General features: G+C 41.9%; 2 protein-coding genes across 2 annotated transcripts in view; both read left to right on the forward strand.

The window, feature by feature from the left end:
• LOC126356157 (uncharacterized) overlaps positions 1–94 on the forward strand; it is a 31,554-nt gene extending 31,460 nt beyond the window's left edge. The window contains exon 3 of the mRNA XM_050006902.1: positions 28–94. Within this exon, the coding sequence (XP_049862859.1) occupies positions 28–55 (28 nt within the window). The 3' untranslated portion in view covers positions 56–94. The remainder of the gene's footprint in view (positions 1–27) is intronic.
• The window catches only part of LOC126356158 (odorant receptor Or2-like), a 36,850-nt gene continuing 18,461 nt past the window's right edge, over positions 77–18,465 (forward strand). The window contains exons 1-2 of the mRNA XM_050006903.1: positions 77–136; positions 16,609–16,708. Coding sequence (XP_049862860.1) covers positions 16,634–16,708 — 75 coding nt within the window. The 5' untranslated portion in view covers positions 77–136; positions 16,609–16,633. The remainder of the gene's footprint in view (positions 137–16,608; positions 16,709–18,465) is intronic.

Raw genomic sequence — 18,465 nt, forward strand, 5'->3', positions numbered from 1 at the left:
TTCGTCTAATTATGTTTCCAAACACAGGCTGTATCATTTCTTCGGCCGCGAGTGATTAACCCAGCGATCTCAGGTGCTGCAGTCATGGACTGTGCGGCTGATCCCGGCAGAGGTTCGAGTCCCCCCTCGGGCGTGGGTGAGTGTGTTTCTCCTCAGGATAATTTAGGTTAATAGTGTGTAAGCTTAGGGGCTGATGACCTTAGCAGTTAAGTCCCATAAGATTTCACATACATTTAAACACTTGAACGTTCCTTCTATAACAGAAGCAATGAAAGTGTATATTGCAGTTTTCAATTTATCGATGGATTTTGGACGGTTTTTATAGACAGTTGCTTCCGCTGCGCCCCAGAAGAAAAAGTCTGGTGGTGTTAGGTCAGGCGATCATGGAGGCCAAAGTCCCTGTGAAATTATGCGATCACCAAAAACATCAGCAAGCATTGACACTGAAACGCGAGCTGTATGCGCTGTTGCACCGTCTTGTTGAAAATAACCGTTTAGTATTTCACTTAACACAAGTTCTCCTATGAATGGGTACAGAATATCACTGCAGTATCGTTGTACATTTATTGTTTCGTTGAAAAATAAGTCTAGAAATTGCAATCCGAACTCCTATTTTCACAGAATGAAGTGGCTCCTCATGAATACACAATGAATTTGCAGTACTCCACATACGAGAATTTTGCGAGTTCATGTACCCAGATAAATTAAACCACACCTCATCATTGGAAAACGTTTCATTAAGAATATCCCTTCCGTTTTGTTGAACGAAATTTTTGAACCATTGGCAATAATGCAGTCTGTTGCCATGATCAGTATTTTTTAGTTCTTGCACGACTGTCGCTTTGTATGGGAAAAATTCTATTTTTTTTCCTTACAGCTGTGTGGGCCGTTTCGACACTAACATCGATTTCCTGGGCGAGTTTTCTTACTGACTTGTGCGGACTCATGGACATTTTATCGGAAATATCGAGTAGTTTATCCTCAGACAAAATGCTAAGACGACCACTTCTCGGTGCATCTGTCACTGAACCCGTACTTCGAAATTTGTTAATCAAATCTCGCACAGTATCGCGATGTGGGAGTGTTGTCTACGGAAAAACAGAATTAAATGTTTGACGAACTGAAAGTGTGTATTTACTGCCAGCTTTGAACACTTGTTCGACAAAAAACACACGTTCTTCAATGGTTAACATTATAACAGTGACAAAAACGAAACAAAACAAAGGAACTAAACATAAACGTCACGCAACACGTAACTACACACACCAACGATACTACTGACGCTGGCTGAGATAAACGAAACAGTGGAATGTTGGGAGAGTCCTCTTGAAGTGAAGTAACCCAGACAAGCAACAATCATACGGCACGAGCGGCTAACAATCATACGGCACTGCGGAGAGACTTTTTGAACATTCCGTAAAAACAAGAACATATTTCTCTATTTGGACATAATAATCATATGGTACGTATAACAAATGTACAGGAAGTACATTATATGCAGAATTGTATTAGATATTATGTCGTCCCTCTCTCCTTAATTTAGCGTGTCGATTATTTTTCGTATGGGGTTTCGCACTCTCTTATGAACGGCTAGTTTTATATGCCATTTGCAATGAAATGCTCTACGTAAGTAAAAACAGATTGAATTAATGCTTTGCGAAAGTTCGCTTCTTATTTAAATACGCTCCCAGCATGTAACATATACATAGCTTATCGAAAGGTAATGCATAAATATTGCCCAGTATAAATAAAGCTACGGAGAGAGACGGTACAATCACCTACGTAGCTACATTATTGTATTGATTATAGTAATATTCTTTTATAATTTGGTCTTGACGGTGAAATGCCTTTCATTAATTTAATAAAAATTAATGTCACTTTTTCAATGAAAGCTGTTATCTCACTATCATATCCACTGAAACTGTAATTGGTGACGTCGCTGAGTCAAAATGAGAACGTAAGTAGGGGTCATCATGTTCAATAATGTGTGCTGAACGGAGTGCTCCGAATCGCTTGTGTCTGCACCAGCATTGTACTCTATCGTCAGATCTGTCATAGATCGCCGCCTATCCTGCTTTTCATATCAGGCAAGCCCCCGCGCACGACAATATATGATTAGCCACGGACGTCCAATACCCTGTCTCCTATTCTCGGTTGCACCGCCTTTCAATCACTTTCCATAGACGATGTCACGAAAGTAGCACACGGACATCCAATTCCTTCGCCATTTCGAGGTACTCGTTCCCAGGCGTTGGACCATAAAAACCTCCCCTTATATTTTACGTTGTCTTCTTTGTGAAGGAGTTTAGGAAAACCGTGTTTAGTAACTCTGCTTTAGTGACACTGTCATCAATAACATCACTGTTGTTGTCCCGCAGTGAAGGTACAGGCTATGTCTTGCCATTGGGGGTACTTTACATACGACTAGAACTCTCATTTTTCTGCCAGATTCCAAGGCAGAGTTTCGTTGTGGAGACTATTAAAAGCATGTCGCACTGAAGTTCGCGGTAAATTTCGAGCTTCTGTAAAATTTCGCCATTGTTGGAGGTTCTGCGTTCTCTTAAATTTGGCACGCTTTGTTCATTGCTTCTGCAATAGTATCCTGACCTGTTTTGTCTGCCGCGGGAAGTCAGTACCATTTATTATTAATTTATTTGGCATGGGCGTACCCAGCGAGGGGCAGGGGGGAGGGGCAGCTGCCCCCCCCCCCCCCTCAGAAGATATTCGCAGTTTTTCACTAGTTTATTGTTTTATTTAATAAGAAATGCTGCATGTTTTCTCGGATTGTACAAATTCTTTCTTGTATTTAAAATGTTATCAGTTTTTCACTGGTTTACTGTTTTATTTAATAAGAAGTGCTGTATGTTGTCTCGAGTCCTTGTTTCCTGGGACTAGTATGACCTGCCCCCCCCCCCCCCAGTTCAGATCCTGGGTATGCCCTTGTTATTTGGTATATATCTCTCAACTGCCATCTGTTTCCCATCATTTCTTTGAATTTAAACATCTGGACAACGCTTACGTAGTCATATTGGAAGGAGTGCAGGTTGTCTCTTAGAAAGGTGTCAAGCGAAGTTTTGTCTGATTTTTTGAATAGATGTAGTTTACGTTTTTGGAGGATTTGGATGTTACGGTATTTAGTCTAGCTACAGCAACGTGGAGGTCACTAATCCCTGTAGTTGTCACAGTGCTCCCTATTCGGTTAGGATTATTTGTTGCTAAGAAATCAAGCATGTTTTCGAAATCATTTATACTTCGAGTGGGCTCCTGAACTAGTTGTTCAAAATAATTTTTTGAGAAGCCATGCAGTACCATTTTGGACGACGTTTTATGCTTACCACTGAATTTAAACTTGACTCCTCGCCAACGTATCAAGAGTAGATTGAACTCACCGCTAGTTATAATTGTATGAGTAGGGTGCCAATCTGAAATGACACTCAAGTTTTCTTTGAACTGTTCAGCAACTATACCATCGGAGTAGGGGCCGGCGTCGGTAAAAGGAAGCAGTCATTAATTTATGTCGGTTGTCAAGTATAACATCTGCCCATACAACCTCACAGAAACAATCTACTTCAATTTCACTACAAGGTAAACTGCTTCTGACATCAAAAACTCCACCACCAACTGCATTTAAGCTACTCTTTCTGAACATGGTTAGATCGTCTGCAAGAATTTCGTCTCAACTTATTTCTAGTCTTAGCCAGCTTTCTGTACCTATAACGATTTGAGATGCAGTGCTTTCTACTAGTGCTTCGAGCCCTGGCTCTTTTCAACACATCTACGGCAGTTGACAACTACAAAGTGTGTTCAAAAAGTTTTGCATAGTCGTCTCTATTTTTTTTTATTTTTTTGTTTAGGAATGAATTTTTTTTGTGAACATACTTGGAACTTTTAGATATACATTGAGCCTATTCATTGTAGCCTCCATCAGCTGTGACACATCTGGCCCAAAGCTCTTTCCATGATATAAATGCAGTTTGGTAAATTTCTGGCGATTGCTTTTTACACCATCGTTTGACGCAGGAAATAACGTCTTTCTCATTATCAAATGCTTTACCGAGCAAGTGGGGCTTCAGACGACCAAAGAGGTAAAAATCAGACGGAGCCAAGTCCAGACTATAAGGAGGATGAGGAACAGTTTTCCAACCCATTTTCCAGATTTTCTCCTGCGTCGTAAGGGCTGTATGGGGTTTGGAATTGTCATGGTGTAGTCTGATGAGCTGACCCTGAAGTTGTGGTCTGTGGGTCTTGATAGCACGTAGCAGCTTGTCCAATGACAAGCAGTAACGGTCCCTGTTGATTATGGAGCCAGGTTCCAAAACATCAATGAAAATGACACCACACTGATCCAAGAAGAAGGAGGCCATCACCTTTCGGCCTGCTGTTCGTGAAAGTCTGTACCCTAGTAACTGTACCAGTGATACCACACTACCCAATGACAAACGAGTCATTTGAGCAAGCTGTCGTCTCGTCACTCATCTGTCATTTTGGATGTTTTGATTAATGGTCTCCTTACTCACATCACCCACTGCCGTCGGTGGTGTACCGTATCGTGGATTGTCCAGCAGAGAGAAATCACCTTCTCTAAACCTCTGCAACCACCGCTGGATACTGCTGCGATCCACTGTGTCCTCCCCATAAACAGGGAGCAACTTCCTGTGAATCGATGTCATCGCCGGTCTTGAAGAGGAACTCCATCACAGACCGTTGTCGCAACCTGACACCTACTTCACGGTCCATTATGGCTCACCTGTAAGTAAAAGAAAATACTTTTATATACCAACTTACAGCTAAATGTTCCAAATATGTTCACAAACAATTTTATTCTCCTCCTGCAAAAAATAAAAAAAATTAGAGACGACTGTGCAAAACTTTTTGAACGCCCTTTGTACAACATTGATTATTCCTATATCTACCCTCTCCCTGTGTTTGTCCTGTACCCTCTGAAACTGAGGCTCTCTCTGCACTTTCCAGAGGCCTTCTAAACTGAAATAAAACCGCCCAGTCTCCCCACGCAGCCCCCACTAACCTGCAACCGCTTCCTGCGTCTAGTGGACTCTTCACCTATTTAGCGGATTCCGAAAGCATCCACCCTATGGCGGAAGTTGACGAATCAGCAACCTACACGATTGCAGAACCGTCTGAGTGACCGATTCAGACCCTCCACTCGGCTATGTCGCCGATGCTACAGGCTGTGAGCTCTGCCTTCATCAAGCAAGACTGGCAGTCTTCACTAATTCACTTAGCCACCCGAAAACAGCGAGAATCTCTTCCAATCTAAAGCAACACAAGTGCTCTACCAGAAGTAAAGCTGTGAGTACCGGGCGTGAGTCGTGCTTCGGTAGCTCAGATGGTAGAGCACTTGCCCGCGAAAGGCAAAGGTCCCGAGTTCGAGTCTCGGTCGGGCACACAGTTTTAATCTGCCAGGAAGTTTCATATCAGCGCACACTCCACTTCAGAGTGAAAATCTCATTCTAAAGCAACACACATTGACAGTACCAACATGAGCCAACACCTGCAGCTGGCTATATCTTGTGCTCTTCATGGTAGTCAGGGGCACCTGTGCTGTATCTCATTCCTCCTGGTAAGCACACAGAGTGCACACTGGATTACTTCCCCACCTTTGCAGCCATGTCCCTAAGGGGCCCCATAATGCTCCTAATGTTGGGGCTTCCTACTGCAGTAAGCTCACCTTCTGTGAATGCTCAACTCTTGAAGGCTGAGAGGATTCCTCTGGCACAAGGCGAACGACTTCATCTGGCTCAAAGACTTTGTTAGCCTCAGATAGCATCGAAAATCTGTTCGTCAGACGAACCAGGGAGATCCTCCAATCGGCTTCTTGGGAAATCTTTTGTTGCTGGCCATACCTTGGAATAACCTCCTACTCGAGCAAGAGTGAGAGATCAACCTCAGTGTGGGAAGTACCCACGGCAGTCGTAATAGTGGACTGATTGGGGGACACGTGGGTCATGCTGGACATCCCTCAGATCGCCTTGTCAGGCTCTCCCACAGTGACGCCCATTGGTAACAGCCTCAAGCTGCAAGACCCAACCCGAAGCTGCCCGGAATTGTGAACGAAGGCTCACCAACTTCGCTCGCCTCTGAACACAGCGATGACAGTTCCTGTCCATACTAAAGAAGGCCTGATAAATACACAGGAACACACAGAATATATGAGTTGAAGCTAAAGAAAACTGAGAAACTTTGTCAACTCATAGTCCTCTGATGATCTGCTGCTGCTACGAGAGCTATCACACGATTGTTGACAACTTTGCCCCATGACTTCGTAGGGTCTGCGTCACACTCGAACCCTACCATCAGTTCGCACCAACTGAAATGAGAACTAATCTGACCAGGCAACGGTTTTCCAGTCGTCTGGGGTCCAACGGATATGGCCAACGGCCCATGAAAAGGGTTTCCGGCTATGTCGTACTGTTACCAAAGGTACTGGCCTCGGTCGTCAACTACCATGGCCCATTAATGCCAAATTTCGCCGTACTGTCCTAAGGGATAAGTTCGTCGTACGTTATTTCGCGCAGTGTCTGTTAGCACTGACAACTCTACGCAAACTCCGCTGCTCTCGGTTATTAAGAAAAGGCCGTCGGACGTTGCGTTGTCCTTGGTGTGAGGTAATGTCTGACATTTGTTATTCTCGGCACACTCTTGACACTGTGGATCTCGGAATAATGAATTTCCGAACGATTTCCGAAATGGAATGTCCCATGCGTATAGCTCCAATTACCATTCCGCTTTTAAAGTCTGTGGCCACAACCACATCGGAAATATTTTCACATGAATCACCTGAGTACAGATGAGAGCTCAAGCAATGAACTACCCTTTTATACCTTGTGTACGCGATACTACCGCCATCTTATACGTTAGTATCGCTGTCCCATGACTTTTGTCACCTCAGTGTATGTAGGAGGATAAGCTCACGTACATTTGAACAGGGTTGCTACGTCCACTGTATAGGAAATTTTCTTCATCAAAAATATCTTTGAATTTATCTTTGAACCAATATCGTCACTACTCTTGTCAACAACTGTTCTTGAGAACTTATTTCAGTTCACTTCTTCTAGATCTGCATCCATAACACTGAGAATAAAATTATTTGCGTTGTTAGTGCTGTTTTTTCGAAATTTTGTGCATGTTGTTTTCCTGTTTGGCTATGGGTTATTTTCTATGAAATGTCCTTCAGCTATTAGCGTTTCGTCACTGGCACTCCTTTCCCGGTCCCATATCGAGTCGCTACACGCTACTAGAGTTGTGCCGTTAGCGTACAAAATTACCTTTTCATTTAGTTTACAGTTCAATGTATCATCACATACTGATGCTTGAAAACTAATTTGTGCAGTTTACTCTGATTGAATCAAATAAAGTATGTTGTTGAAATCTGATCAAAATCCGTAATATGGATTGAGATACGGATCGTAGTCATTTATGTGTCACAATTTAGCTCGCACAGTGAGCATGCAAGGCAGGCTTGCGTATGACACAAAACAAAATTACGAGAGCTAACTTACAGATTCTGTGAGAAAGCAAAATGGGTGATGAATGCTAAGTATAAAATTTTCTGGTATTTCCGGCATTTTTTTGTGTGTTTGACAGCACGGTATCTCTTGACGCTTGTGGATTCAGGGAGCCGTGAGAGTGGAACAGACAAATGAATTTCGCTGGGCTCGTTCCAATGCAGCTGCCCTTGCACCCTACAGCGATTGCCACGTATCGGATGTTGAACAAATTACGAAGTGTGTGAGAAAAGAACTGAGACTCTGGCAGACAACAATCACCACAGTTTTTATTTTCTTCAAATAACAATATTGTCCCCTTCAAAGCAGTTCCCTTCGGCAGCTAAACTCCGGCGGAGTAGTTGTTCCCCGTATGGTAGCAGCGCTGCAAGGCTTGAACTCGGCCACATTCTTTTGAGTGTACTTCAGAGTCCTAAAATGACGTTCTTTTAAGATATATTTCAGTTTTGGGAAAAGAAAAAGGTCACAAGGACTCATATTAGATGAATAGGGGGAGAGGGGCTGTGGAACGACAGGAATGCCTTTTGAGGTAAAAAAAAAAAATCCTTGATGGGTGTGGCCGTGTGACATGGGGCGTTGTCATGATGCAGCATCCACTTGTCTGTCAAGCCCAGTCTCACTCAATTAATCCTTTTCCTGAGACTTTCAAGGACATCTTTGTAAAGCACTTTGGTTGCCTGGAGGATCAAGTTCCTCATGCGCGATATTCCTAGTGTCAAAAAAGCAAATAACTATTGTTTTGATATTTGATTTGCTCATTCGAACTTTTTTCGGTCTAGTGTGCTACTCCTCACTTTGTCTCTTTGTCTCTGGATAGTCCTAAATAACCCAGGATTCTTCACCTGTGATCACACGACTGAACCATTCGTGGGTCATTGTTAGTCCTCTCAAGAAAATCAACGCACACGTTTATTGGAGCGTCTTGGTCAGTTGTGATGTTTTTCGGCACCATTTGGCACAAACCTTTCGCATGTGCAGAATTTCTGTCACAATTTGATGTACGGTGAAAGCGTTTAAGTTTAACAGGTCGACCATTATCCTTGTTGTTAAACATCGGTCCGATCTCACAAGAGCATGCACACGCTTGTCGTGTTTTGAAGTCGAAGGTCTCCCTCAGCGAGGTTCATCTTCAACGTGTTCCCACCATTGGTGCGTCTCACCACTGGAGTGCTTGACATCGGTGATCTCACTGCCCCTCGCCATAATTGTGATTCACAATAAATGTTCAGACTCACGACCTTCCATTTCGATACAGTTAACTTGTGTGTAGAATGCATGCACACAAGCAAGCCTGCCTGGCACTTCCACATATACTATGTCATTCAGATTACTTCAGGCGACATCGGGTCAGGTGATCTGAATGCCACGTTAGCGGACCGTCTCTACCGATCCAGCGACCATTGAAATCGCTATTCATTCCTTCCCTGGGTCTTGTGGAGTAATGGGCCGGACACAAAGGTTTACATTTACATCGTAAATTAAATGTAAAATAAAATTCGTTTATTTTTAATTGCAAAAACAGGCATGCTTGATATTTGTCGATTACAGCGCTATCTACGGCGAATGGGAAACAATTGTTTGAGTAACCGGTGTGCACTTTTTGGCACAGGATCCGAATATGCAATAACAACGGGGGTTCCCATTTGAAAATACAAAGATGACTCCACCCACGCAAGAACGGTGATTAGGAGGTGGCTGGTTGTAGTACAGACAGATGTCCCCTTTTTTTATATTAACATCTCACCCAGAAAACAAACACCCTGTATATTTCTTTCTATTTCATCCACTACGCTCTTTGATGATTACGTCATCATAATCAGATATCATAATTACGGTGTATATATTATAACGTATAGTGCACAAAATAAAAATTAAGAAAATCAACCAATCTCTTCTTTTGTACGAGGTGCGCTGTTAATTTATTCCTTCCCCAGTTCGTCTCAGAGGCTCCTCCTTAGTTATTAGATTTACCCATGTAATCCTCAACATTCTCCTGAATCAGCACACTTCAGAAGCTTCTATTTTCTCTTTTTCTGAACTTTTATTGATCACGTTTCGCTTCCGCTGTGCCACAGACAAAAAAATATACCGAAAATACTTCCTAACATTTCAGTTTATATTCGATGTTAATAATTTCCTCTTTTTCAGAAACGTTTTTCTTGCTGCTGCCAGTCTGAATTTTATGTCCCCTCTACTTCTGATAGAATCTTATTTAGCTACCCAAATAGTAAAACTTGTCTGTTACTTTTAGTGCCGGCCGCTGTGGCCGAGCGGTTCTAGGCTCTTCAGTCTGGAACCGGGCGACCGCTACGGTCGCAGGTTCGAATCCTGCCTTGGGCATGGATGTGTGTGATGGCGTTAGGTTAGTTAGGTTTAAGTAGTTCTAAGTTCTAAGGGACTGATGACCTCAGATGTTGAGTCCCATAGTCCTCAGAGCCATTTCAACCATTTTTTGTTACTTATTTCCTAATCTGATACTCCCAGAATCCATTTATATGATTCGATTATATTCTATTAGCGTTGTTTGACTTTTATTATTATTAATCATAGTCTTTTTTAAAACCCCTATTCATCCTATTCAAGTGCCGTACCAAGTCCTTTTTCCATTTCCGACAAATTAGAATGTCGTCGGCAAACCTCAAACTATAATTTCCTTTCCAAGTTTCTCCTTTTTTTCCTTTACTTGTTGCGCAACGTACGGAATGAATATAACCGTGGAAGACTGAATATAACAGGAGACAGTCTAAAACTCTGTCTTACTCTCTTCGCAGCTACTGTTGTCTTTTCATGTTCTTCGACCCTTATATCTGCAGCCCAGTTTCTATACAAGTTTTGCAGATTACATTTGGCTCCCTGTATTTTATGGTTGCTTCCTTCAGAATTTGAAATAAAGAACTCAAATGGTTCAAATGGCTCTGAGCACTATGGGACTTAACTGCTGTGGTCATCAGTCCCCTAGAACTTAAACCTAACTAACCTAAGGACATCACACACATCCATGCCCGAGGCAGGATTCGAACCTGCGACCGTAGCAATCGCACAGTTTCGGATTGCGCGCCTAGAACCGAGAGACCACCGCGGCCGGCAATAAAGTACTCCTCGCAATATTATCAAACGCTTTCTCCAAATCTACAAATGTTATAAACGCAGATTACCTTTCTTCGACCTTTCTTCGAAGATAAGTCGTAGGGTTAGTACTGCCTCGCTGGTCCTACATTTCTCTGGAAAACATCTTGACCTTTCCTGAGGTCGGCTTTTGCCAGATTTTTCCGTCTTCTGTAAGTAATTTGTGTCAGTATTTTGCAATCATGAGTCATTCAATTGATAATTCGGTAATATTCACAGTAATCGTTACCTGTTGAAAATTATACATATGAGTCTCTGATTAAAATAAAAGACAGCTGTGTATTTCGTATCTGGAGACAGTCAAACTAATAAATTGAAGTAGCATAATTTATTTCTTATTTCGAGAGCAGATTGCCAATACTAAAGCACCTTAAAAATTGGCAACAGTTTTTGGTTCTGCACATGTAAAGAAAGAAGGGAACAATAATATTTTAAAATTCTTAAGAAGAAGATTTACTTTTTGTTGAGACCTGACAAAAAATTGAATTTGCACCTTCTAAAAGCACATTGTTATTGCATCACACGGCAAAATTATTATTTATTGCACAAATAAATCAAATATTCTCCAGAAAAAACAATGGCGGCCTGAAATGTATCTAAAGAAAAGGTGGCATAATTGGAGGGTGTTTTCCTCAGTCAATGTGAACAGCCTTTTTATGATAATCAGTAGGTTTCAGAGGCCATTAAAGTACCACGGAAACAATTCTGAATGCACATTTAGTAGTAGAGGGAGGAATAAAGAAAAGGCATTATATCGATCGAAGCTAGGGAGACATCAGAAGAATACTGACACAAGTGAAGAAAGTTTCCTTCGATGAAAATGTTCTACTGTTGTCAGTATTGAAATGCAATTACTGAAATGCAAATGAAAAAGGAGTTCCGGAACTAAGCATTTGCATCGCAGCGACGTACGCGAAATAGACACGGACTGTGTGAAAAACAGAGGAGAATAATTGAGATGTATGTGAAATGTGGTCCGGCCAAGCAATGTTGACAGTTTAGTGATTAGTTAAAGTATGAAATAAAGAGATTATAGAAAGAATATGAGAGGGAAAAACCCTTATCAACAGAGCAAACAGAGCAAAAATGATAATTAGAGTTTAACGTCCCGTCGACAGTGCGGTCATTAGAGACGGAACACAAGCTCAGATGACCAAAGGATTCGGAAGGAAATTGGCCGTACCCTTTTCAAAGGAACAAACCTGGCAGTCGCCTTAAGCAACTTAGGGAAATCATGGAAAACCTAAATCACGACGGACCCGTCATCCTCCCTAACGTGAGTCCATTGTGCTGATCACTCGCTCTGTAACGTTACAATAGATGAATGGGATCTCTTAAGAAATTCAACAACAGTCAACTTAAAACTGAAAGGACCAACAGACGAAAAAAAGTTCTAGAGACAAAGAAAATTTGCGAGATCTAAGAAGCAATCCTGTTGGCTGAACATCAGCAACTGAGCATTACAGCAAAGGTTGAAAATACCGCTTCAGTTATAAATTTCTTTATTTTCACACGACCGGTTTCGGGCTGTTATAAGCCCATCCTCAGGTGTCGTAGCTGTGCTGTGGTCCCCCAGCGCCGAGTGTACCAGGCACGATGTGCTGCCCATGAGCGCAGATAGGCAGCACACCGCCCATCCTCAGGTGTCGTAGCTGTGCTGTGGTCCCCCAGCGCGGTGTGCTGCCTATCTGCGCTCATGGGCAGCACATCGTGCCTGGTACACTCGGCGCTGGAGGACCACAGCACAGCTACGACACTTGAGGATGGGCTTATAACAGTCCGAAATCGGTCGTGTGAAAATTAAATAATTTACAACTAAAGCGGTATATTCAACCTGTGCTATATCTAAGAAGGATTGTTAAGGATGTTGATTATAAGGGCAGACTTATTGTCTTAGATTTTAAGTACAATACGTAGCTATATAGCATAGAGAAGATTAACATTAGCCTGAAAGAGGGAGAGGACGCTCACAAACCAGTGGGGACTAATACCTGAGGGAAAAAAAATGGGAACGGGGATTGGCCTCCATGCATCCAAATAATGGATCTTCTTCAGAACTGCGACTCTTCGCCTAGTTCAGAGGCTGTTCTTACTTTCCCTTTAACAAACGTGAACGTGATAGTTTCGTTCATTAACTATGAGAAATAGTCTCTGCTATGGTTCTACTTTTTATGAGTTTCTGTTAATTCGTCTACATATCTTTTTCGTTTACTAATATTCAGTCCTTGTAAGAATTAAGACGCATTAATACATGTACTAGCTATTTCGTTCCATTATGCAATGCACCTTAGGTATCTGTAAATGCCATAATACTAAATCTTATGATACCTATAGTTTACATAATTTTTCTTGTTTTCACAGTAGCTAGAGCGGCTCTTTTTTGGCACCGGATGAAGTTAATACTTCGTATTTTACTTTATTTTATTTTATTTTTTAGGGGTAATGCGTATTTCGGAGTAAAGCTTTGTCGCCTGTGCACCAAGCAATGGTCTTGGCGCAGTAGTAACAGCGGTTCCCGTCAGATCACCGAAGTTAAACCCTGGCGGGCTTGGCTAGCACTTGGTTTGGTGACTATTCGGGTCTGCCGAGTGCTGTGGGTAAGCGGGTGCATTCAGCTGTTGTGAGGCCAATTGAGGATCTGCTTGAATAGCTGCGGTCACGAAAGCTGAAAACGGCCAGGAGAGCGGTGTGCTGACCACATGCCCCTCGTATCCGCATCCAGTGACACCTGTCCCTGAGGATGACTCGGCGGTCGGTCGGTACCCGTTGGGTCTGTTCGGGTGGAGACGTCTGTGCACCAGCTTTGGGCTGAGTGAATTGCTTTAATGTCTCAAAGCGATGTAAATACGTATTCGTGAATGCCGAGACGTTTTTGTCAAAAACTAACATAATGACAGACGAAAGTAGGCGACCTTATAAATGTGTAAATAATAATTTATCATGTCAAGATTGCCTCATTACTTCAAATATCCGGATTACCGATTTCGGCAGGTCTGAAGGTGGCAATAAACTGTTTTGCAGTAATTAGGTGATGTTGACATAATACATTATTGTGTAAGACGAGATGCTTCTTCGTGTAGCATGTTAATGTGTTTTACTCACATACTTGTAACTTACATACCCTACAAAAAGTGCATGTATGGGATTACCGATTTCGGCAGGTCTGATGGTGGCAATAAACTGTGTTGCAGTAATTAGGCGATGTTGACATAATACATTATTGTGTAAGTCGAGATGCTTCTTCGTGTAGCATGTTAATGTGTTTTCCTCACTTACTTGTAACTTATATGGCCTGCAAAAAGTGCATGTATAGCGTCCACAAGTGACTAGCATGAGAGATGACTGTACTGTTCTGTCACATGCAAAGAAACATCGCTCTACCACAGACAGTTGGGCTGGCTCTTAGAACTATGGGACTTAACAGCTATGGTCATCAGTCCCCTAGAACTTAGAACTACTTAAACCTAACTAACCTAAGGACATCACACAACACACAGTCATCACGAGGCAGAGAAAATCCCTGACCCACCACAGACAGTTGTGACATTGAAGTTGCAAGGCACTTCTCTTAGTAGCTATTGAAGTCCTGTGGAACAAGCGGTGTTTCGAAGTGTACAGTGTCCATGAGAATACGCACAAGTTTGTCAGAGATAAGGGAAGATTCTAAAACTGTCATTTTTTACGTAACTGATACGTTAAGTTTGAAAAAATATATAGTGCTTCAAGAATTTGAAAGGATGTACACAAAAACACAAAACTTATTTTATCTCAAACGTTAATAGTTATCGACTCAACATTTTATGAAGGTAGGAGACTTGGAGGGGAAAGGGAGAGGGTGTTTGAAAAGCTCCACCTACGTGCCTCCGTAGCCAAAGTATGGTGAAATGCAACGAACTATAACAACAGTAACGAACGCGGTTAACTTCAGTCATGCTCATGAGTTTGACCATCGATTTGATGTTTGTCGTAAATCCTGTGGAGGGTAGAGTCAGCATTTGGCAAAGGTAAATGAAAACTATGATCCTAAACGTAACTGTAAAAAGTACCCCCAGGTTGTATGTGACGCACACAAACAATATACTATTCTAAAATCCGATGATTGTATTGGGAATAAAAATTTTGTAGCCCTCTACATAAGTTAGAATGTACCCCAAGGTTCTGTTGTCACAGTAGTGGCAGATATAGTATTGCAAAATTGGATGCACCTTTTTGAAAAACCATGTATATCTGCGCAAACCAAACTGACACAGTTACGGTCTCTCCCTTCAGCCACCACGCCGAGTGCCAACTTGGTTTGCGTAGATAGTCCCACAACAACCGTACCAGATACGGGCAAGCACATATTTTAAAGAGCGCAGTACGCTTAACAGTTTGACAAAGTGTTTGTATCTGTATAAAATAAATTAAGTATATAATTAGGTAAAACAAAAGAGGAGTAACTGATACTAAGACTGTCCCAGGTAGTGGATTGACAGTACAAAGAAGAGTTTGATGATAACATGCACACTAACACATCAGTGCAAAATTATTTTACTTTGAAAGTGAAAATGGTCACTGGATGAGGTTTGGTGAAACATAGCAGCACCATACATTCGAGGGGGTAGCGAAAAGTAACGGAACTAATTTTTTGAGGACAGAGCTTTTGGATGTCACTAAGAGTGAATAGAACAAACCTTCCAGAATCAGTAAGCCGAGTGCCACTGGTGAATGTCAGGACGGTTTTTGGCCCATTTCATAGTGACAACTGTTTTGTGTGATTGTCGTTTTTGCAATGACTGCTTTTCAGGAAAAATGTGTGACGGTGAAATTCTGCTTTTTGCTCCGAAAAAGTGGAACAGAAACTCCTATAAAAGTTCAAACCGGCGTACAAGGACGATGCTGTGGTTGAGTGGCTTACTCACTTCAGAAATGGTGAAATGTTAGTTGCTCACACACCTCTTTCTGGTTGTCCTACCATGGTCCAAACAAATGCAAATGTTGCAAACTTTAGTGCAGTTATCAACGGAGATCGACGACGGACCTTTCAAGCAACTCTGGAGTTGTCAGCACTAACCTGGTGCTATGCTTACGATGCTGAATCAATTCAGCAACCAAGCCAGTGGAAGACTTCAAGTTCGCCTCACCCCAAGAAAGCTCATCAGGCGATATCAAACATTAAAACAATGTTGATTTGTTTTTTCGATGTGAGAGTAGGAGCCCGTTCAGAGTTTGTTGCGCAGGTGAGACAGTTAACCAGGCTTTCTACTTGGAAGTTTTGAAAAGATTACGCAACCGTGTACGGTGGAAGCGACATGATTTGTGGCAATTGGGTGATTGATTTTTTCATCATGACGATGCCCCTGCTCACACAGTCTTATCTGCACGACATTTCTTGACCAAAAATGCTACTACCTCCGTTTGTCACCCACTATACTTACCAGACCTTGCACCGCGAAACTTTTTGTTGTGTCATAGAACGAAAAGGAGCATGAAAGGAAAGCATTTTGTTGACGTTGATGAGGTGAAGAAAAAAACGTCGGAGACGCTGCCATGCATACGAAAGATGAATTCAAACAATGTTTTGAAAAATGGAATAAAAGATTGGACAAGTGTGTTAGAGCAAATGGAAAGAACTTTGAAGAACATTGATGGAGTTTGTGTTTAAAACGTGAATAAATAAGTTAAAAAAAAAAACAGTTCGGTACCCTCTCGCACGTCATTGTCTCTGTCCCTGGAGACCACAAGTACGTTAGCGCAAAGTCTAATTATTGTGAGCGAAGCTTATCTTAAGTATTATTTATTACAGTATTTTGTAATGGAACACTCATTCATTCATTCATTTAACTATTTTCCTAAAGTTCTCCTTTTCCAAAAGTATCTGCTCGGCATTTTAATAAGTTTACAATTTTTTAAATTCCGATATCATTGCTCCATACTTTGGTGAATTGGAAAACTAACCAATGATCTTTGATTTCAGGTTTCTACAAAGACTGGAGAAGGCTATGAACATCATGGTGCTTATACAGCTTTCCTTCTCAATGCTCAATCTTTGTATGGCATTGTACCAGCAGACTAAAGTAAGCGCAATTCTTTTAGCTATAACCCTGTAACATTAAAAAGGAAACACAACAGGTATAAAATAATGCATAATTACTTTCTACGAAGCCATCAAAGAAACTTTACTGAAGTTTAGAGACCAGCGACATTTCTGAAAGTGGAAGAAAATCTATCTGCAGGAGGAACTGGGGAAAATTCAAACAAATTTAGATTAACAGATTTTCGAGTATTTTTCAAATAGTATAGGTACGATGGTCGAGGGCTAGAATCTTTAACTACTAATCGAAAAGATGCTGTCACCAGTTTTCGACCACACATATTGTTTCGATTTTGAATAACAATATCATCAGCAGTGGAGACCGAAGATTTCCGGCATATCGTGTCATCATCATTCCTTCAATAAGCTTGCCAAAAGTGGGTGCAGGATCGGGTGAAGGTTCTTACTCTTCAGGTTGTAAACTGTCCCCGAAGGCAGAAGAATCAGCAACGATCAAGAACTTGAGCACGTAGGACGTAAAGAAAACTACCGCATTTAAGACACTTAATGTGTATCCATAGATGCTGTGGTCTATAACTGAGACAGTGTTATGATAATCTCTCCATTGGTAAAAGACCCTGGATTAGTCACCATCCAGATCTACAGGAGAGGTCAGCTATGGGCATGTCACCACGAGAAAAGCATTCCGACATTCCCAGAAACAGACATGGACTCAGATCACATTTTGTTAGGTTGGTGCATGAGGTCGTAGCGTTTCTGTTTTGCATGTTGGTATTCCGGTTGCTGTGCTTTTTTTTCTCGATTGTCTTTTCTTATTTGTAGTTCACTGTTGATATTTGAGTTTACTTATGATCATTTTGTCATTTGGAGACAGCGAGTGGAGCTGTGGACACAAGAAAATGGAGTGCCAAGTGGAGACATGGGGACATTTCCGGTATATTCTTCTGTTTGAGTTCAATAGAGGGCCGAGCAGCGGTGGCAGCCAGAAACATTTGCGCCATGTATGAGGATAATCTTATTGAACAGAGCGTGGTAATAAAATGGTTTTCCGTTTTAAGCAGGATCGTTTAGACATTAGTGACGCTCACTTTCAGCAAGACTTTTGGTGTTTGATAAAGATCGTTTAAACGCATTAAGCGGGCCGAGCGGTTCTTGGCGCTACAGCCTGGAACCGCGCGACCGTTCCGGACGCAGGTCCGAATCCTGCCTCGGGTATGAATGTGTGTGATGTCCTTAGGTTAGTTAGATTTAAGTAGTTCTAGGGGGACTGATGACCTCGTATGTTAAGTCCCATAGTGCTCAGAGCCATTTTTTGAAACGCATTAATCCACAATGAACCACGTCACTGTACGCAATAACTTTCAAATGTGATGGACTGTGATTATTCCACCGTCGTGGTCCATTTGCATGCAGTGGGAAAGGATGAATAATCGGGTGTATGAGTGCCGCAAACTCTAACGTAAGCCAAAATCACAAAAATCGGCGGATGGCCATATGTCCATCTCTGTTTCGTCATCATAAATTGGCCAATGAACAACACCAATCATTCCTATTCTGTATCATTACTGGTGCCTAAAAATGGTGTTTTTATGCTAATATCAGGTAAAAAAGGGATGGTTGAGCTCAAAAAAAAAAAAAGGAGCAACTCCCCGTACAAAGCTCCGTGCGCGTCCACAAAAGATAATGTTGTGGATGTGGTGGGACAGCGACGGTGTGGTGTACTACGAATTGCTTCCCCAAGGTGTAACGTTCACTGCTGACATTTATTGTGAGCAACTG

Source organism: Schistocerca gregaria, chromosome 3, assembly GCF_023897955.1.
Source record: "Schistocerca gregaria isolate iqSchGreg1 chromosome 3, iqSchGreg1.2, whole genome shotgun sequence".
In the NCBI taxonomy this organism is placed as follows: Eukaryota; Metazoa; Arthropoda; class Insecta; order Orthoptera; family Acrididae; genus Schistocerca; species Schistocerca gregaria.